Below are 23126 nucleotides of genomic sequence, written 5' to 3' on the forward strand. Positions count from 1 at the left end.
GCAGAAAGACAAAAACAAACAAAAAAAAATCCCACTCTTTTTGTCATTTACTTGGCAAATCAACTCACACTGTACTCTATCTAAAAATGAACATATTAAAATAATAAAATTAGAACCCATTTAGGCTAATTTTTAAAGCTCATGAATAAAACTTGATTTTCTGCATTTCTTAAAAGTGTAGTCTTTTTCAAGTCATTTGAACCAAGGTTGCTGTTACAGGATCTGCTCAGGGAAATTCCTGCCAAAATGCTAGAAAAGAGAAGAAAAATTTATTCATTTATTCTGGTGGTTTTATCTAATGATATATTTCTATTGACTATTGCTAGGAATTAGAATTGGCCTGGAAATACAGTTTGATATATAACAACTTTTTATAAAGCAAAAAGTTTTTGTTTTCATTATTATAAGGAGAGTTTGCTTTAAAGAACTGAAAAAAACATTAAGCTATTGCCCAGGGTCAGCCAGCAACACTGCAAGCCCAGGAATGTACCAAAAACACTTTTTAACACAATATTTTTGATCAGTTTTTACAAATCTTTGCCTGAAAAGAAGCCAAAGTAACAATAAAGTCTCCCCTACTTTGCTTTATTTTAATTTTTTTTTTTTTTTTTTTTTTTTTACAGTTTGCTTACTGTGCCCATTATGAAAATGCATCTTTTCCTCTTCCGGGTCTTGTTTGGCTTTGCTGTAACCACACCGCCTGGAACAGAGTAAGCCATGATTAGCCACATCTCCCAAGTGGTGAATCACATCAAGCCCAGAAGCAAACAACACAATTGAAATGACTGCAATCTTAAGTGATTTTCACACCAGCAGGATGGAACACCAATACTCTTGGATGAATCGTATTTCCGCAGACAGTATCCCTTATTCCTGCCCAGATTTCACTGAGAAGTCTGAAGCTCTCCAAATCTATTTTTAAATATCACTTCACCATACAACACACACCAGACACTTCTCTGTTCCCTTCCTCTTTTACTTTTTTTAACCACTTCTGAGGCCCCTGCCTTTTTCAGATGAACTGCCCCAATATGTCTCTGATTCAATAGCTCCTCCCTTCAGCACCTTACATTATCATTTTTAAATTTTTTTTCCCTCTTGTTTTAGAGTCTTTAGTTTCTCTGCTGGCTCTTTTTCCCTCGCACTCACTCAGAGATCACTGTCAAGTCCGCAAGGTCTGCAACCCCTCTCAGCTCCACTCCCCAAATCTTAGTCTTGCCTGTTTTTCTCTACTTACTAATTTGTAAGTCCTTTTAAATCTGCTCTTATTACTCACAAAAAGCTTCCCCTCTAATGTTCAAAAACTGATGACATATTCATTTGTAAATCCAATGACTTTTTCTTAATTTTTAATCCATGATTAATTGATATCCCTAACTAATCCTTTTCTGATGTCTCTTACTGCTCTTTTCATTTATATGGACAATTCCCTATGTCCTCTGCCCAGACTTCTCTGGTTCGCTCCTGTCGATCTAGCCATTTCCATCAACTTAATTAATATCTCTATCCCTCTGATTTTATCCTTTCAAGAGTTACATTTTTATTCTCTGTAGATTTACTTTATAGGAATATTCCCCAGGCATTCACACTCAACAGATTTGGGCGGGAAAAAAAAAAAAAACAACAACAGTTATCTTTCTCTTTACTTTCAATCTTGATCTGCTGCCTTCTTTTCCTCTTAATAACACTTCCATGGCCTTGGTACCTGGTCAAAGCCCTATGCTTGTGTACCTCACAATAAATTTATTGTCAAATCCCAAGCATTATATAACATAAAATCTTATGGTCCATCTCTTCCATCTCATTAGTTCTACCCCTTCTTCAATTAAAGCCTTGTTCTTTTTCATTTGAATTACTATCAGTGCCTCTGAACTGATGCCCTTGCATTCTATAACTGCTTTCCTGAACCATAGTAGACATGGCTGCAGCCACATTACCATAAATAAGGTACTCTTCTATTATGTTACCTCTCTCCTGAAAACATTTCAATAAAAAAGTAAAGATTCCTAAGTGTGGCCCCAATGCATACTTCCTACATCATCTCCAGGATACTTCTCCATGCTTCCATATGTTCCTGTATACTGGTTCCTACACTTAGGAGGCTCTTCTTAACAATCTCCAATTAATCTAAGTCCAGTTCAACTGTTGCCTTCTTTATGTCCCCCCTGCCACCATTACCCCTGCTTATTTCAATCTTCCTCACTATGAACCCAATAGTTTTCAGTATTCCTCTCATGGAGAGATTTCCAGTTGACAATACAATGTGGTCATTTGAGAATATTTTTTAGCTTTCTTGTTTTATTGTTAGTTTCTTAAATGGCAGCAACTACTGTTCATCTATAAATTTCTGGTCACTTGGCACCTGGATCAGACTTGGCACCAAAAATATTTGTCACATTGATGAAATGAATAAATGAATGAGTAGATGATATTCTGATTGAGTCTACATAATGACAAGTGTTTGAGAGAGAATAGGCTGATGAATACTGAAGTGCATGAACAACAATATAACATTAAAACAATTAACCAAAATAAAAACATTTTAACTACTTTTAGTGAAACTCCTAAGGAGGTGAATTTATTATTCACAAACTCTTCGAAAAAAATTGTGTTTATCAAGAACAAAATTTCATTTATTTCTGCGTAAAGAAAATATAGCTGAAATGTCAGATTGACAAAATATTTTCATTAAAAAGTTGACTGAGAACTCCTATTGGATGTAAGGGAAGGGGCCAGCTGACATGCACTGAGGGACTGTTCTTGGTTTCATATTCTAAAATGTTTCTTAAATATGTGTATATTTTTATATAAAAATAAAACCTATTATATCCTCTATCTTTCCTAGTGTATAATTACACATACAAAATAGATTACAAAACCTGTTTTTTGCCATTTTTGATAAAAAAATATAGTTATCTTAATTTTATCATGTTAGAGAACTGGCAATTTATTAGTAAAGTACAGCTAGCAAAATTTAAATAAATTTGAAATAATGTGTTTAATACATATAGTGTTCGTAGGTGAGGAGCATCACACCATGGGGATCTGGTGGCCTTTCAAACTGTATTCAAAACATGTAGATGCAAGACATCTTGAATGACTTCACCACAGTGAAATGGATAGAAAAAACAAATACACGATATCATCCTGAAGTAATAGTTAATCTATTTAAGCTGATATTTGTTATTTTAATATTGTTCATAATTTTAGGTATTACATTCTTCTTTCAATCGATGTATGTGCCTTTACAGAGAAGGTATTGATACTGTTTTTTATTTTCAACAATATTCTACATACAATTGTGAGAAATCATCCTGAGATTTACGTTATGTAAAGAACACTGACAGAAAACTTCATTAGAGGAATTCTAAAGAGACTTAAAAAGTATACAAGTTCTTGCAGTTTACATTAGAAAACAAACATTCACTCCACCTTCAACTCTCCTACGTTCAGAAAAAAATTAAGCTTTGAAACTTCTATCCTCAAATAGTCTTTATCATTAAATAAGCCTCATGGATATTTAAATTGCATGCAAATTCCTTATATGAAAATGGAAATAAAACTTTGGATCTAATCTAAAAAATGATTTGGGAATACCTTGTTGAGGAGCAGTTAACATTTTAATACCTAGGGTGAGAGTCAGGAGGGCACTAGAAATAGTTATTTCTGACTATGGGTTTCTCTGGAGTTCTATAACATATACGGCTGCATGTCACATTAACATATAAAATTAAGTTCTGGAAACCCCCAAAGCACCATTAAAACAAACCTCAACAAGATACAGCCAAGTAGAAGTGCTGCTGGCAGAGACTGCACTCAAGCCGTGGTTCAGCCTCACTAACAAAGCTTTGCAGGAAGCCTCTTCATTCAGTACCATTTTCTGTACCTTGTCCAGATACATCATTTTAACCCATCAGACAGTCAATAAGTATGCCTTTCCATATATAAATTAAAACTGCTATCTTCTGGAACCTTTATTTTTTTTTTTTTCTGAACAGAAAAGAAACAGTTTCTTCATTTTGCTTCAATCACAATTTTAATGGATTTTGATATCATTGTGCTAAAAATATCTTAATGTAATTAGAGGAATCATCCTCTACCCTTTAATGCATATCTTCTTCTAGAAAATGATGTTATTTTATTTTAGCACTAGAGGGGGCATGAGAAATCACATTAAATGTAGGCATAGTTTATACTCATTAATGAAACTTATTAAAAGGCATTGAGTCATGTTTCTTATATAATATATAAGTGATTTCATGGTTAATTTGGAGATAAACCTATTTTCCCCCATATCTATCCTAAAGATTTAATAATACAACCTTGATGATATTAATGTTGCTCTTAAAAATAGTCCAAGCCATTAATTCTAAATTTGGATATTTGAAACTTCCATAGACATGAAATAGTAAACAATAATCTTTATGAATGGATGTAGGTACTAATGAGTAATTTAGTTCTCAGATGTAAATTGAGGATTAGATAATAAATGAAAGGTAGGAATGTGAAGCCCTCAAGGAGTACCAAGTGAAGAACAGAATCAGAACTTTCTAAATGACACTACTATGAACAATGAGGAGAGAGGAGTGAACGAAAGAGCAAAAGGAGATTGTAGATCCTTACTCCACAATAACCTCTACAAAATCAGATTTTTCTTTAGTTTAACCTACTGAAATGAACACTGAATAAACACTCTTTCCCCTTAATTCTAAATATGGTGGGGAGGAAGCAATGGTGAAAGAAGTAATGGTTTTGCATTTTGATGTTTCTGAAAGAGTGAGCATATGCAGTACCTGGCTCAGAAATGGACATGCCTACAGCTGCTCCTCTACTGTCCAGATGGATTAAGAAATGCTTTACCATACTTTAAAGTAAAAATATTCAAAAGCAAATGTTGTAGCAAACATTAGAGTCAATATGTCTCGCTTATAGAAAAGTTCCCTGTATTGTATCCTCTTTTCAAAACACATTTCTTCATATATGCACACACTCTTGTTCTGACATAATAATGACCTCAGCCACTGCATACTGTTGTGTTTAAGAATTTTATTGCTGGCATCTTAAAAAAAAAAAAGTTACAGTTTTGTGGGAAAATAGTTTGACCTTTTCACTTCAAGTTTCTCTCCAACTGAAAAAAGGTAGTTTTAATAAAAGTTCAGGTAACTCATCCCCTATAAAATAAAGAAGCATGTGAATACTTATTATTAATAATAATTAATGAAAACTTAAAATAGATTGCTTTATTTTTCAGGACCACAGATCTATAAGAATGTGAGTGCAAATGCAGTAAAATGGGACACTGGATAGATATATAGGTGGTCCTACTAGCATTTGTATACAAGGTATGGCATTTTGATTTCCTTACAGATAATATAAGTTACATAAAAATGTAACTCATGTATTATCACTTACTGAACATTCCCAGATGCACTTTTAAAAGGAAATATACTCATTTTGGGAAGCATGCTTTTCCTGTCCAGGAAATGAGAGTGATGATTATACCGCAGAAGCAGGGCAAACATAGCTGCTCCCATCTCACATTCTACCAAGGGTACTAACCTCCTTATGGCTGACGCCATGTGAGAAGTGAACTTAGGTCTTTTTTTGTGCCTTGTATATTATTTTTAATTTCTATATTCTAAAAGACAAAGGAAAAAACTTATAAACAACACCTTCAAAATAATGCACTACATATGAATTTGTAATCTGTTTCATTAATAAGCTCTTCAAATCCTTCCAGAATTAGCAATAATGGGAAGACATGAATAATTTGAAATACTTTAAAGAATTCAAAGATGAACTATTGACTTTTCATTATTGAGTTAAATTTTAATTACCTTAGAATTTTGACATGAAATACACTTTATAAAGTATGACATGTAAGGATTGTGTCTCCCTGTTTTCAACAAATTATGTTCTAATGCAAGAGTAGGAAATTTCCTACTAATTTTTAAACTAGTTCATGGATAAATGAACTAGTTCATATGACCAATGATTTTCTCAATTAGAGTAGTCCCCTTTAATATCTCCTATGGTCTGAGGTGCCACAGGTATTGTGAAAAGGGGTTTGGGAGCAGTTTATAGTTACATTTTATATAGCAAGCCTTCAACTGGAATTTAATATATTATCTCTCTATTGTGTGGAAAAGCCCAACACTTGTGTGCCATGAGCACATTAAATGGGGGTCTAGAATTATAAGGGATGATTTTTATTCTCTATGTATTTTCCTAACTATAAGATAGAATAGTATTGCCACATATCTCCTGGGCAGAAATCTGTTGTAAATGAATGAAATAATCTGTGAAATGTATGTAAAAAGAAAATCTTGTTCACTTAAAATGTCAAGAAACTTTCAGGTAATTAAGCTAAAGAAAAATAGTTCCTTGAAACATTAATAAAATAATGTTTCAATGCAATTCACAACCATTTTCGTCAGAAAAATATGTTTATTTCAGCTTTATTTTCTGAATTATGAAAGAAGAGTTTATCCCTTGTACTTCTGATTTTAAATATTATTAAAAATAAGCAATAATGATTGCTAAAAGAATGAGGTTGATTTCCTAAAAATCAGAGTAGGTAAATCAACAAAACAAGAATTTATCAACTCTATTTTCAGAATAGTGAACTCCATTTTCCTTGTCATGTGCACCCCTCAGAAGGAGTAAGTGCTACTGGAAAGCTTGAAACCTAATGAATGAAGAAAATAGTCAAATGGGTTTGAATTCAAGAAATGTAAGAAAAAGCCACCTTGGACTACGGGATATTTCAGAACTTATAATAAACATGATGTTTTATACACATATATATATATATGTATATATATATATATGTTTTTGTATTCATAGACAAAAATGAATATCAAGGATCAAATAATAACTTTATTTTAGAAACTTCATATTTATAAATATTAATATATTTCACATGTTAATATGTCATTTACATTGAAGATTATCGATTCAATATCGATGCCTATAAAAATAGATTGGATGGGTGGGAGGACTAGAATCTCAAGCCAGTTGTGATTTAAAAAAAAAAATACTTCTGTTAAAAATGTACGCAGTCTTGGTGATAGAGTGCTTAAAATTTAGGCATCTGAGTTTCATTAAGACATATTACAGAAATATCATCCATAACTGTATAGATTTTAATCAAAGCAAGAATATTGTAAAAATTAACACTATGCCTATGTTTACCGATTTCACAACAAAGTAAGCAACTAGAGTGACAAAAATTAATTTGAGATCAAGATAGCAACATGTAACTAGCATTTGCAAAATAATGGAACATGTTTTTGTGGTGGGAACTGCAATAGTAAAACTCAGAACTCCATAGCCCTGGAGAAAATTTCATAAATCTGAATTGCAAAACCAAGGATCTAGATGAATGATTTTGAAATTATGTCTTTCAGACTCTGAGATTTCCACAAGGTATATTAAAATACTTCTAAAAGCCAGTATATTTACAATTGGCAATTTTCATGTATAAGCGTTGCATTATATTAAGGTCAAAACCAAGCACACATATTCATGAGTAGTCTTTCATAAATGAAAAACAAGATTTTAAAATTTCAAAATGTCCAACGTCTGTCCTGCAATTGTAAATATGTCGGTTCACAAATGATGACAGAATGCTCCTTGGAAATTATTTATGTGATAATTGACAAATCCTAATACGATTATACAATCAAGATTAAGAGACAAGATTTTAGGTCAAGGTTTCATAATATTTTACTGATTCTAGTAGGAAAATTTTTCTCAGCCCTTAATTTCCACTATCAAAGGTTGTTTTTTCCTCAAAGCTTTAATCTAAAGAAACATTATTTTTAACTGTCTAGAAATTATGAAATGAAAGTTAAGAAATCAGAGAATAAAAACATATTTAGCTTCCATTCTTCCCAACCAATAATTTTGAACAAATTTCTGGTTGTCTAATTTATGTAAACTCAATTAAAGTTGGTTTCTTTTGTTTTATTTTGTTTTGTTTTACTAAGAATGCCTTAAAAACTTACGGCTCTTCCATAAATATTTGCACACAAACTGTTACCATTTTATTGGGTACCTAAGCCCATCTGTGGCTAAATAACTTCTGTTTTTTTGTGCTACAGAAACACTCAAATGCACATGCACACACAAAGATAAATGCACACACACAAACACACCCATCGAGTCAAAATTACTGACATTTTTAGAGAAAGATGTTAGGAAAAAAAGGGAAGATGTTAGGGAAAAAAATGTGTTTTCTTAGGTTCGCTGGTGTGTTCCTTGTGAAGGAAGTGTTCCACCTTTCTACTTTTCCTCTTTTATTTGTTCATTTTACAAACTCCCTGAAGTCAACTACACAGTAGAAAAAGATACTATTTTTAAAAACATCAAGAAATTTAAATCCAGCTAAAGTTAGTTTTCACCAACACTTTTCTAAGTCGTGGCTTCATTAATGTTCATATACCCATTAAGATATCTTTGAGGTTTAGTTCAAGGTATGTAAGGATGTCATTTTTTTCTCCAAATTCTATCTATTTTGCTTCAGTGATGAGTTTATCTCTTATAATATCCATATTTGAGAGTCAAGTTTGAATAAGCAACTCAGTGACCATTTTTAAGTTTTTTATAGAGCAGTTAAAAAAAAAAATCACAGTTTCAAGCCATTTATATTATACTTCAGCCACTGCCAGCTAGACTTCAGGGCTTTTTTGTTTTTGGTCTGTCACTGAAGTCCCAGGAACAAATCTGTACTTTCATATTAACTTCAAAATTTTTTTCAAATAAAAAAAATTCACAAGATTTAAAAAATGATCAATGACTCTTATCAGTCTGTGTTTATGCTCTCTTGTTCTCAGAAGATCATAGGTACCTCTTCCACCACTTCTCACATCTACACACACTCAATCACACCACAGTTTTTTGAATCAACAAAAATTAATTTACACCTAGAGAATAAAAGTAACAATTTTAAAGGCCCAAGACAATCCTCTAATTCTCTAAAATGTATTTCGGTTCTTTTCTTGGCAAATTTTACCTACAAATAATAGCATATAGTAGTGGAGGGATTCAGACTCCTTAATCTAGACAGAAATTATCTGACAGTTTTTACAAGTTAGCGCACTATGGTGTAGGAGTCCCTCTAAATCCCCTGGAGCAGGAAATGGCAACCCACTCCAGTATTCTTGCCTGGAAAATCCCAGGGACAGAGGAGCCTGGTGGGCTCATGGGGTCACAAAGAATCAGACACGACTGAGTGAGCACATACCACTCTCTCAATCTGTAAAGAGAATTCTTTGGTCTTATGTTCTAGCCTACAAGTTTACAGCTATAACCCAGATATATATTTAAGATTTGTATTTGTAAATAATTAAGACTATCCCATTTGGACACTGACCCCCAAAATATGGATATTTTTTACTTCACTAGTACCAAATTAGAAATATCACTTATAATATCTGAAATAATTCAAGCTTAAAACTATTAAGTTAGCCGTTTAAAATTAAATGTGGTTCTGTTCTCCAATGCAACATATATCCACGATGATTATGAAAATAGAATGTCCCACTTATGTTCATTTCATGGTTCTGGGAGACAGAAAAAGTGACTTCACCTTGACAGAAGTAGCATTCTACTTCCATGTATAATATGGTTTTAATCTTAATGGAACAACATAAATAGTGACATGTTCAATGTAAAACAGATGTTAAAATCTTACAACTTCCTGGTTTAAATCAGGACCACAGTAAACGTCTTGGAAGAGAAGTATGAATGCTTGATATAGGGGTGATACACTTGACGGATATTTTATTTGAAAGCATATGTAGGGAAATCACTCAAGATTCTTTCCGGAACAGTGTCATTCTACTCTTCTTTTAAGCTGTAACTGGGGCACTGACTACTAAAATGTACACAAATGAAAGAAAAAAAAAGGATGCTGACGATAATACATATAGGTGGGACAGCACGCAGGAGTGAAGGCAGGCGGGGAACACTAACCATATGAGGCTTGGATGGGCAACAGCGCACAGGGAAGAAGCCCGTCCACAGCCACAATCGCAGCAGCTGTAAAGCAAACAAAGAGCCCAAGATGAGGACGAGGTCCCGCTCGCTCGGCGCAGCACGCAGACACTCCCAGGTCAGACGGGTGTCTGCTTTGCTGCTTAAAAGCAAACATCCCTACATGCATACAGTTAAGTTTCCCACAATGCCCTTCAAGTTAAGAAGCATTTCATGGATTTAAGAAATACCGAGCTGTATTCAATGGTTCTTTTTTATCATACTTAAAGAGCTTACTTGATAGGAAATATAATGAGTCAAAGTATTTGATTATCCAATTAAAGCAAACAAACAAAGCGATAAGCCCACTTGAATATATCTTTCCTCAGAAATTCCTGCAAAATTTATATTCGAAAGACATTCTAAACAGCCTTGTACATACATTTTTTGAGTAGAACCTACAAATTTAAGATGGAGAATAACGCCTTGCTCATTTGACCCACTGATTTCTTATAGTGGTGGCATCATTTATCATAGACTACTGAAAATGCTATGCTTACATGACTTCACCAATCATTTATGGACAGTGACCATTTAATTTATATTTCAGATTTTAAAAAATGCATCTCCATAATATATTCACAGAGCTATTGCTATATATAAAAATCAACCTATATATACAATACATGCACTTTTCTGGATATTGCAAGATTCAATATTCTTTTAATTTTCCACATATTCATAGCAAAAAAAAATCCAGAAAATACTAAGTAAATTGTTTAATATAATGTATTTTATTGTTAGAAACCACATAAACTATTGGCAGAATAGAACACAAAAGTTATTTAGTGTTTCAATGCATTCACTTCCAGTTTTTATAAATTTCCCTTAGAGTGATTTCAAGACAACTGTGGGATGAGCTCAGTAATGATACCACCTATCAGCAGGCCAAGACTTTTGTCTAAACTCTGCTTATTTTGAACTTTAATTATGAAATATATCTACTCATTTTATATCAAATAAGGAAAAGAAAATACAATATAATCATCCAATATTTTTGGAAATGCTAACAAAATTAGGCAAGTATTTCCAAATCAAATTCCAATGGACTTTTCTCAAAGGAAAACTTAGCAAAGTTCCATATAGTTTCTTTGGAGCACAGACAGTACTTTAGTTTTTCCCATTACTAAGTGTCTGAGAATTTGGCTGTCACTAAAATGGCAATGGTGACATTTATTTCCAATTTGATTATTTGTATTTTAAAAAATATTTTAAATAATTATTTTCACTATAGAGGCACTAAAAGTCAAAGTTCAGTATTTCAAATTATTAAAATATTTATAAGAGTAGATAAAGCATCTGTACAATACTTTGGCAAATCTTGATATACTTCCTTAACATTACATTTATTTCATTAATGTCTTTGATATCTTATATATGTTAACCTTCCTATTGCTTCTGCTTATATAAGTACTCATACTTAGGGGTGGCAAATTGTAGCCCATGGGCCAAATCTAGCATACCATTTATATCTGAAAATACAGTGTTATTGGAACATAGCCACACTCATTATCTGTCGTTCACGGAGGAGTCCTGCCTGCTGTCATGGCAGACTTAGGTAGTTGTAACAGAGAGTGAGTGGACTGAAAAGCCTAAAACATTTATCTGGCACTTTAAAGAAAGTCTTCCTTCCTCTTCTTTTAAACTATTAGTTTTGTGAGATGAGGATGATTCCTTGATCTTTTTTTTTCCCCCTCACAGTTTAAACATAATGAATGAACCGTAAGTAGTTTCACTGTAATTTGTATTACCTAATGGCACAATAGGGCTTCCCTGGTGGGTTAGAAGGTAAAGAATCTGCCTGCAATGCAGGAGACCTGGGTTCAGTCCCTGGGTTGGGAAGATCCCCTGGAGAAGGGAATGGCTACCCACTCCAGTATTCCTGCCTGGAGAATCCCATGGACAGAGGAGCCTGGCAGGTTACAGTCCATTGAGAATCCCATGGACAGAGAAGCCTGGTGGGCTATAGTCCATGGGGTCGCAAAGAGCTGGACATGACTGAGCCACTAATGGCACAAGTATCTCAATTTATTAATAGTTATTAATATGGAACATTTGCATATGTGTGTTGATTTTGAATAGTACATTCCCAAATCAATAAATAATAAATAATATTAGATTGTTGAAAAATGTACACAATTGTTTTTTAACAGTTAAAAAAGCTGATGTCATCTCTAACAAAGTATAAATATCTTTCTAGTTGAGTGTGCAGAATTTATAAACTTATATAGAATTGTAGTTAGAACAGCAAGAACTGGGCTGTGAATGGTCATTACCTATAAGAATTTGTTTAACGCTTGATCAGTGTTCTAAGACTCAAAAAACACTCATGATTTCAAAAATAATAGCATTTTATTCAGTCTCTTCATTTGAAAAAATATAATAACGCTTTTTTCTTACAAATTAGTACATACACACGCACATACTCACACACACTTCACTATAACACTGCAAATTTTACTTCTGAAGAATATAAATTATATTACTTATCATTAGACTTCAAATTTATAGTTTTTAAAAAGTTTAATCAAAAACCTGAAATCATGTAAAATCAAACACTCATACTTCTGTTTTTTTCTGTCATTGTTTTAGATTTGGTACTGATATTTTCTTTGACTTGTTTTAAGATGGCATAAATAAATGCCCTAGTTAACTTATTTGTGTTTCAGATTATAGGCATAAAATAGGGATAATAATGGATTCTATCTGATAGGTTTTGTGAAAATAAAGTGAGAGAATATATGTGTTCACTTAGATCAGTGTCTGGCACATTGTATGCTTTGGGAGAAGAGTAATAGCTATTGCTCTTAGTACTATCATAATCAAAGTGATAGAATAGATTCTCATTATCTCAGAGAAATTTATTTTTTCATGATTCATATACTACTACCATACTAAGTATTTCCATTTATAACATACCTAAGATCTAGTTCCATTCAGACCAACTCACATAAACACAGATGGCCAGTGTAATTTAAAAAATCATTTCCACGGAATATATTTTCTGAGGGTTTAGTGATCAGAGCATACTGTGCATTAATATATCATTAAGAAAATTAAAACTGAAGCTCCTTTTCTATAAATATCTGAAGTGGAATAGTAATCCCTCAAATTACTTGTTTTAAATAAACTCTGAGGATGCTGTCACAGTAACACTTCAGCACCAGATGGTATTAAAAAACATGTTCTTTCCTTAATCAATAAATACTCAAAGTACAGGTTAAAAATGCTTACAAGTCTCAGAAATAATTTAGAAACAGAAACCAAAATGTGCTAGAAATAGCAGCCAATCTAATTTACGGGAGCTATGGTTTGACACAGAGTCCATCTGCATTCCCATCAGATTTTAGCACCTGGAGTCTGTAAGTAACTGCATGCAGCTATAACAAGATCATTATTATCCAAGTTTAAAACAGTTTAGCCTTTCTAGACTTAATATAAAATGGTAGATCTTTGTTTTAACAAGATATTTTGATTTGTCCTTCTGAAGATTAACATGTGATAAGGGAAGCTTTCCAGACCCAAAGAAGATTCAAATGAAATTACTTTAGCGAGGTCTTACACAGAGTTGATCAATAAATGTACTGTGTGTCAATGTAAGATAACCTCCCGTCTACTGAAGAAAGGTGATTATAAGTCTAGGGAAGAAATCCTCAAAGATACTAGATCAGAGAGCAAGACTACAGGCTGTGGATAAATGATGACTTAAATTCTTAAACAAGAGATCATACAAGTGGATAAGAAAAACAATGATCCTCAAAGATAAATGAAAGAGGCAGAAAGCAATTCCACAAAAGTATTTTAATTAAATAGAAAGTATTTTCAGTTTACTTAAAAAAAAAAAGGAAATGAAAATTACTTAATTTATCCATTTTAAATAAAACAATGACAACAACAAAAATGATGGAACTTAGTGCTGGAGAAGAGAGTGTAATTTGTGCCCTCAAAGGTCACAGTGAAAAGTACCACCAATACTTTAGAAAACAATCCTCCAAAACTTATTAAAAGCAACAAAAATGTCCTTACCTTTTGATTGTGTAGCAAAATGATTAAGATCATGGAGTTTGTAGTTAAATTAGCAGCAATCACCAATGTATTCACTAATAAATGTATAGCTTTTGGTAGTCACTGATGTAAATGAGATAAATAATAGAAACTATACCACACAGGGTTGCTTTGAAGAATAAGTTTGATTATATATGCAAAGCTTTCTGCACTGTCCTGGGCTCACAGTCAGCATTTTAAAAATGTTTAAACTCATATTATTTTAATATAATGGTCTTATGGCAAAAAGTCAGGAGCAGACAATATGCATGAGGCTGGCTATAGACTAAAGGAGCCAATGACCAACAAATAAATATCTTGCAGTTCATAAAATCTATCTGTGGAGTCTATGAAGGAATGAAATTAATACAGTATAATATTACATTTTTTAAACATTTGGTAAAACTTAGTGTGCAGAGAAACAAAATGATGACAAAAAAGCATACAAAATCTTTAAGAGTTACTGTATTCAAGCATTTCATGAATTTGCATTTTTATGAGACAATTTTAGTTCTCTCTGATTTCAATTTTTGTGGTAACTTCACTTAATTTTAAGAAAAGCAAAGAACTCAAATAATTTCAATTATAAAGCTTATCACAATATGCTGTCATTTGCACCACATCAGTTTTAAAATGCTAAAAATAACTTAAATATGTAACATATTTACAACAAAAGAAGTTTAGGATATTGTTCAGTTAACACTGACAATGTTGTTTTATACATTTCTCAAAAAATCTCATACTGCAGTACTTTTTGCATCTGTGTCTTAATTTACTGTCACCCTTCTTAGATTCATTATTGATTTCCTGGTGAAACTAGACTAAACTGAAAACATCTTTTGCAAAAACTGGGAAATAGATAAAAAGCATAATGATAAAACATATGGTTCCCAAACTCTGCACCTCAGTCCCCATACTCCTGATAAAAAGAAAATTATTCCACCCTCCAAGAGAAGGTAATGCAAAATGGCTGGAAAGAGATGTGTGCGTGTGTGTTTATGAGTAACTCTTAGGGGAAACACACATTTACAACACATTCATCAGGTTATATGTGTAAATCAACCACTATGCTCTAGTCATTTTGTAAGCAAATTGGAATAGGATATAGTTTTATGCAGTAATTTTAAAATATTTTCCAGGAGTCTGCTTCCTTCCTACTAAAAAGCTTCTAATCCCTCATCAATAGTAATAGCTGTCTCGATATTACACCTCAGGATCCCTCATCAAAAACTGTTCCAGGACGCCCCTCGTGGCTCAGTGGTGAGGAATCTGCCTGCCAATGCAGGGGATATGGGTTTGATCCCTGATCCAGAAAGATCCCACATGCCACAAAGCAACTAAGCTCATGTGCCTCAGTGATTGAGCTTGTGTCCTGGAGCGGGGGAGCCACAGTGACTGAGCCCATGTGCTGCAGCTACTGAAGCCAGTGTGCCCCAGAACCTGTGCTCCACAAAAAGAGAAACCAGGCACTGACATGAAGAGCAGCCCCCAGTCACTGCAACTAGAGAAAGCCATGCAGTAATGAAGACCCAGCACAGTCAAAAATAAAAAAATAAAAAAATAAAATTATTAAGAAAAAAACACCTGTCCTAGCCAAGTACTACTCCCTGGTAGGTGAGAGGTGAGTTTTGAAACATCAGTGGATCTTCAGTTCAGTTCAGTTGCTCAGTCGTGTCCAACTCTTTACGACCCCATGAATTGCAGCACGCCAGGCCTCCTTGTCCATCACCAACTCCCAGAGTTTACTCAAACTCATGCCCATCAAGTCGGTGATGCCATCCAGCCATCTCATCCTCTGTCGGCCCCTTCTCCTCCTGCCCCCAATCCCTGCCAGCATCAGTCTTTTCCAGTGAGTCAGCTCTTTGCATGAGGTGGCCAAAGTATTGGAGTTTCAGCTTCAGCGTCAGTCCTTCCAATGAACACCCAGGATTGATCTCCTTTACAATGGACTGGTTGGATCATCTTGCAGTCCAAGGGACTCAAGAGTCTTCTCCAACACCACTGTTCAAAAGCACCAATTCTTTGGCGCTCAGCTTTCCTCACAGTCCAACTCTCATATCCATACATGACCTCTGGAAAAACCATAGCCTTGACTAGATGGACCTTTGTTGGCAAAGTAATGTCTCTGCTTTTTAATATGCTGTCTAGGTTGGTCATAACTTTCCTTCCAAGGAGTAAGTGTCTTAATTTCATGACTGCAATCACCATCTGCAGTGATTTTGGAGCGCCAAAAAATAAAGTCTGACATTGCTTCCACTGTTTCCCCATCTGTTTCCCATGAAGTGATGGGACCAGATGCCATGATCTTAGTTTTCTGAATGTTGAGCTTTAAGCCAACTTTTTCACTCTCCTCTTTCACTTTCATCAAGAGACGCTTTTTAGTTTATTTTCACTTTCTGCCATAAGGGTGGTGTCATCTGCATATCTGAGGTTATTGATATTTCTCCCAGCAATCTTGATTCTAGCTTGTGCTTCTTCCAGCGCAGCGTTTCTCATGATGTACTCTGCATATAAGATAAATAAGCAGGGTGACAATATACAGCCTTGACGTACTCCTTTTCCTATTTGGAACCAGTCTGTTGTTTCATGTCCAGTTCTAACTGTTGCTTCCTGACCTGCATACAGGTTTCTCAGAAGGCAGGTCAGGTGGTCTGGTATTCCTATTCCTTTCAGAATTTTCCACAGTTTATTGGGATCCACACAGTCAAAGGCTTTGGCATAGTCAATAAAGCAGAAATAGATGTTTTTCTGGAACTCTCTTGCTTTTTCGATGATCCAGCGGATGTTGGCAATTTGATCTCTAGTACCTCTGCCTTTTCTAAAACCAGCTTGAACACCTGGAAGTTCACGGTTCACGTATTGCTGAAGCCTGTCTTGGAGAATTTTGAGCATTACTTTACTAGTGTGTGAGATGAGGACAATTCTGTGGTAGTTTGAGCATTCTTTGAGATTGCCTTTCTTTGGGATTGGAACGAAAACTGACCTTTTCCAGTCCTGTGGCCACTGCTGAGTTTTCCAAATTTGCTGGCATATTGAGCGCAGCACTTTCACAGCATCATCCTTTAGGATTTGAAATAGGTCAGCTGGAATTTCATCACCTCCACTAGCTTTGTTCGTAGTGATGCTTTCTAAGGCCCACCTGACTTCACATTCCAGGATGTCTAGCTCTAGGTGAGTGATCACACCATCATGGTTATCTGGGTCATGAAGATCTTTTTGTAGAGTTCTTCTGTGTATTCTTGCCACCTCTTCTTAATATCTTCTGCTTCTGTTAGGTCTATACAATTTCTGTCCTTTATCAAACCCATCTTTGCATGAAATGTTCCCTTGGTATCTCTCATTTTCTTGAAGAGATCTCTAGTCTTTCCCATTCTTTTGTTTTCCTCTATTTCTTTGCATTGATCGCTGAGGAAGGCTTTCTTATCTCTCCTGGCTATTCTTTGGAACTCTGCATTCAAATGGGAATATCTTTCCTTTTCTCCTTTGCTTTTCACTTCTCTTCTTTTCACAGCTATTTGCAAGGCCTTCTCAGACAACCATTTTGCCTTTTTGCATCTCTTTTCCATGGGGATGGTCTTGATCCCTGTCTCCTGTACAATGTCAAGAACCTCTGTTCATAGTTCATCAGGCTCTCTGTTTATCAGATCTAGTCCCTTAAATCTATTTCTCACTTCCACTATATAGTCATAAGGGATTTGATTTAGGTCATACCTGAATGGTCGAGTGGTTTTCCCTATTTTCTTCAGTTTAAGTCTGAATTTGGCAATAAGGAGATCACGATATGAGCCACAGTCAGCTCCCAGTCTTGTTTTTGCTGACTGTATAGAACTTCTCTATCTTTCACTGCAAAGAATATAATCAATCTGATTTCGGTGTTGACCATCTGGTGATGTCCATGTGTAGAGTCTTCTCTTGTGTTGTTGGAAGAGGCTGTTTGCTATGACCAGTGCTTTCTCTTGGCAAAACTTTATTAGCCTTTGCCCTGCTTCATTCTGTACCACAAGGCCAAATTTGCCTGTGACTTCAGGTGTTTCTTGACTTCCTAGTCTTACCTAATCAAGTTACAAACCTGGCACTCTTAACATCTTGCTTTGAAATAGTAAGAAATATGCATGTGTGCTAAGTCACTTCAGTCATGACCAACTCTTTGCAACTCTATGGACTGTGGCCCATTAGGCTCCTCTGTCCATGGGATTCTCCAGGCAAGAATACTGGAGTGGGTTGCCATGTCCTCCTCCAGGGGAATCTTCCTCATCCAGGGATCCAACCAGCTTCTCTTATGTTCCCTGCATTGGCAGGTGCGTTCTTTGCCACTAGTGCCATCTGGGAAGCCATATATATATATATATATATATATATATATATATATATATATATATATATATATATCTCAGCTCCTGGTTCCTGATGAACTCCTGGAACCTTTGATATATAGAGGCACTAGGGGAATCTTTTGTTCTAACTTCCAGTTCCTGACTTGGGCGCCTAAAATGCTTGCAATTTCCTAAGTTATAAGAGTTATAGGAGCATCTCTTGTTCTAATATTTGGTCTTTAATTCTGGATTATGACAAAAAAACTTCTAAACCTCTCCCAATTTTCTGGGTGATAGGAGTGTCTTTGGTTCTAACTAGGTGACTTCTTCGTGGGTTGGTTGCCAGAAAGAACAAATCATGTTTAGAAATGTGGACTTTATAGCCTTACCTCTCATTCTCCACGGAGGGGAGAAGGTTGGAAATGGAGTTAATGATTCATTATGGAGTTAATGATTCATTATCCACAAAAATCCCCAAAATACATCCATAAACTGGAAGGCTGGGATACTGCAACTCCACGAGATAAATGTTCCTGCACTTGGGATCCATGTTGACCTCTTCCTATGTATCTCTTCACCTGTCTATCTGTACCCTTTTACCAAATCTTTTATTATATGATCAACTGGTAAATATAAGTAGGTGTGTCCCAGAATTCTGTGAGCTGTTTTAGCAAATAATCTAATCTAAGGAGGGGAATTATGGGAACCTTTGATTTGTGGCCTAGACACAGAAGCCAGGAGTAAGCTGGGGACCTCATACTGATGCTTGTGTCAGAAGTAAGGGAGAGTCTGGGACTGAGCCCTTAACCTGTGTGGTCTGTGCTAACTCTGTTTAGTGTCAAACTGAGTTGAATTCAGGACACTCAGGGAACTTCAGAGGGAATTGCTTGGTGTGGAAAATATAAGCCCAGACATCTAGTAACAGAAGTGCTGGGATTGTGGTCGCGGTGTGAAAGTAAAGGAGAAACACACAACAGGACTCTCTTTCCAACACACTTGCTTTCCCCTTGTGTTTCCTGTTTCAAGCCTGAAAAATCCTATGATAGTATGCATACTAAAGTAACGAATTCTGGAATTCAGAGACAGGTGTCAACTAAAAAAGATGTACAACTTGAGAGTTGCAAGTTAAGTTTCATGTGGGGCAAAATGAGGACTGTAGCCTCCTCCCGAGTACTGGGTAGCGGGGCTTGATTGGAAAAAAAAATTGAGGAATACTCGGGGCTCAGCTGAAAGATGCTGAGTTCGATCTGTTGTAGGGGACTGAATGGTCTTCGCTGAGTGGTTAAGTAACAGGCTGATCTGACACTTTTCCTTAATTTGACTGCCATTATAGAATTTGTCAGGATAAAAGTGAGGAAAATACATGAGAGTTTTGCTCTGAAGAAAAGGGTCATGACTTCTCCTGGCCACTTTTGGTTTTCTAGGGTGATTGAGAAATTCACGGGAGTGGTGGAGGCCTAGTCCTCATTCCATGCAGTGGTCCCATAGGGAAATCCACTCATTAATTAAAATACTTGCTCGTCCAGGGGCCGCACATGAGAACTGGCCATTTGGAGACCTGAGCAGCCACAGTGATCTTAGATTGCTGGAGGCAGAATCTGACACTTTAAATGAGCTGAAATGAGTCTGGGGTGACTCCTGGAGGAGTTAAGCTCACAAGTAGCCCACTACACAAGTTCACTAGTGATTTTTATCCCTGACAAATTGAGCTTAAAATGAGAAAGAGAATCTCTCAAAAACAGAAACAAAGGGGTGTCAGAAAGTCAGTCTCTGACTAACACTCCAGCCAGATTCATGCACAATACATACGAGCTCCTAGTTAACGAGAAATTATACCAAAAGAGATCTCAACCTAAAATGGCCAAATTGGGTTTCTTTTGATATTTCAAAATTTATATTTTTGCATGTACAGTTAGAAAAGGCTGGTTATGCTTACCTTGACTGGTATCTAGAAGCTTCTAAAAGAGGAAATGATAGAGTAAATTATTTGTAGGAAACCAAAAAGAAATGGCTTGAAACTATACCAGAACCAAAAATAGCGGCTAGTACTGACTCTGCCAGGTCGCAGGTCTAGTGGAACTGGGAAGTCACGTTTGGCTTCTAAATCACTTGGCTTTTGATTTCTGAACATCATTTTACCATCTTTTGGGGGCACCCTTGCCACTTGGCTTTTGATTTCTGGGCGTCTCTTTGCCTTTTGTTTCATTTGGAGCATGACTTCTGACAGGTGAAGTTCTGGTTCGGTTTGGTTTTGTTGGTTTGGTTTGAGCGCACAGATATCTGGTACAAACTTAGAGCTAATATGGGAATTACTCACTCTAAGGTTCCACACTCCACCTGGGAACTCCTTGGGGGGGAAAAAAAACATTTTTTTTTGACTGGTCAATCTATAGCTATGATCCAATGACATGAAAAATGGCCTAAAAATATTAAATCTTTATTGACATAGGATAGGAAAATGAACTGAAGTTCCCTTATGTTCAGGACTTCCTCCTGTAATCAACAGCCTGGGGCTGATAAAACTAAGGCCCCTATTTCCCCAGAGGGACAATCCCTGCTAGGACCAATCTGTCCTTGTTATCAGGGCCAAGTTGAACACTATCTGATTTAAATTTTGGCTATAAAACTATGATCTCAGAAACAACGATTTTTGACAATGTGGTCACAATATTCTTTAGACTCCAGAGAAAGCTTCAAGAAAAAAATTTTCTTTAAGAATTCTTGCCCTGAGGAAATAACTCCTCTTATACCTTTAGACCAGAGCTCTCTGGGTCACTTATCTAGACCATCTCTGATTCCTGAAACCAAAAGGAAAACAAAGGTGGGGGGAAGCCTTTTAAAATCTTATTCTATCCATTTGTTTACAACTAGTGACTTTCATATTGTGACATCTGATTCATAACCAACTTTGGAAAACAAAGCTATAGGATCTCTCGTTGTGTCTGTTTGAATGTATGTATGTCTCAGTGTTTGTCTTTTTTTTTTTTTTTGGATAATATTGCTGATTGCTGAGATCAGTTTATAAGTGAGCTCTAATCTAAGTGGCCTTAAAAAAAAAAAAAGGTAAACACTTACAAATCAAATAATTCTAAATACAAGAGAAATTAACCTAAATGAATTTCAGGTTCATGTGAACTGGGAAATATATAGAATTAAAACCTGATATTAATGTTTGTTTGTTGATCTAACTAATGTAGACATGTCTAAGAGTAATTAACATAAAGCAGAATATAATCATTGTGGTGGTGGTTTAGTCACTAAGGCGTGTCCAACTCTTGCGACCCCATGGACTGTAGCCTGCTCCTCTGACCATGGGATTCTCTAAGGCAAGAATACTGGAGTGGGTTGCCATTTCCTTCTCCAGGGGGTCTTCCTGGCCCAGGAATCAAACCCCGGTCTCCTGCATTGCAGGCAGATTCTTTACCAACTGAGCTACAAGGGAAGCTACATTTTCATTGTACCTAGGTTTAATATAAGTTAAATATTATTATATCCGTTATAAGTTTGTCAGCAAGGAAATTACCTTGAGTGAGGAAACTTCTAAAAAATGTAAATGAAATATGAGCCTTTAGATAGACTCTATTAAAAATAATTATGCTTTTTAGGAATATGTGTCTAAATAGTCTCTCTAGAATGGGGTAACTTGAACTTCTAAGGGTTGTGCTAAACTAAGTGTTGGAAGTCTATTGAAGAGCTAAGTCATTTTCAAATAAAATAAGATTTTGAAACATTTACTACTAAACACTAATTTCCTCTTACAGAGAAACTAAAGAGATTTGGGATTAAAAGATAAATGATGTTTGGTGCCATCCTAAAATGTTCTCTCTGAGAAAACAAAGGTTTTAGAAATTATCACTGGTATTTATGCTCACCAATCTATAAAATGCTAATATAAAAGTCAGTCCTTTGTTGCTTAAGGAAAGTAGGAAGTGTGTTTTCAGTAAAGAAGGTATGAGGAATGAAATTGCATTTTGTGAAGGGAAAAGGTGTAAGCCTGACTTACACGTGGCTTTTTAGGATGGAGGAACAAAGTAATGGGTACAGAATGCCATAAGAATGAGTGAACCATGAGAAGTGAACCATGAGAAAAGAGTTTTGTATATGGTTTAAAATAAGTTTAAATAAAGTTAACTAAGGTTACCTTTTAAATAAAGTAACTGGTGCAATAACTTGAATTTAGCTTTTCTTTCATTTAGAGGATCTTGTTTTTTCAGATATTGAACTGTCTTTGAAAATAGATTAAAGTTTCTTTATCTCTTAAATGATCTGTTCTAAAATCCTTTATTAAAAAAAATAAAATAAAATAACATTCTTTATTATTACTTTGGCTAAGTAAATGGCTATTGTTTCACAATGACCTATAACCCTATCTGACTGAGTGCTCTAAACTTTTCGACATTTGTTGACAAAACTTCCTAAAGCATTCTAATGAAGATTTCTAGCTAACTTTGGGATGCTTCAGAGGGCCCCTGAAACATCCCAAAGAGAGATAATACACTAATTAGGTTCATTTTGTAAACAGAATTACAGGGGAAATACTGTCAAGTGAGGAATAAGTCTCGGATTATATTGTATGGTGCTGCTGCTGCTAAGTCGCTTCAGTCGTGTCCGACTCTGTGTGACCCCACAGACGGCAGCCCACCAGGCTCCCCCGTCCCTGGGATTCTCCAGGCAAGAACACTGGAGTGGGTTGCTATTTCCTTCTCCAATGCATGAAAGTGAAAAGTGAAA

The 23126-nt window shown here is 35.3% G+C and overlaps 1 protein-coding gene across 5 annotated transcripts in view; it reads right to left on the reverse strand.

Annotated features, from left to right (window-relative positions):
• The window catches only part of EPHA5 (EPH receptor A5), a 385548-nt gene that overhangs the window by 53399 nt on the left and 309023 nt on the right, over window positions 1-23126 (reverse strand). For 3 of the 5 annotated variants that reach the window (XM_043447888.1, XM_043447885.1, XM_043447884.1), the window contains 2 exons: window positions 9979-10044; window positions 633-700 (listed from right to left, as the gene is read on the reverse strand). In XM_043447888.1, coding sequence (XP_043303823.1) covers window positions 633-700; window positions 9979-10044 — 134 coding nt within the window. The remainder of the gene's footprint in view (window positions 1-632; window positions 701-9978; window positions 10045-23126) is intronic. The other 2 variants (XM_043447887.1, XM_043447886.1) reach the window with 1 other exon arrangement.

The sequence above is a fragment of the Cervus canadensis genome, chromosome 26, assembly GCF_019320065.1.
Source record: "Cervus canadensis isolate Bull #8, Minnesota chromosome 26, ASM1932006v1, whole genome shotgun sequence".
Classification (NCBI taxonomy): domain Eukaryota; kingdom Metazoa; phylum Chordata; class Mammalia; order Artiodactyla; family Cervidae; genus Cervus; species Cervus canadensis.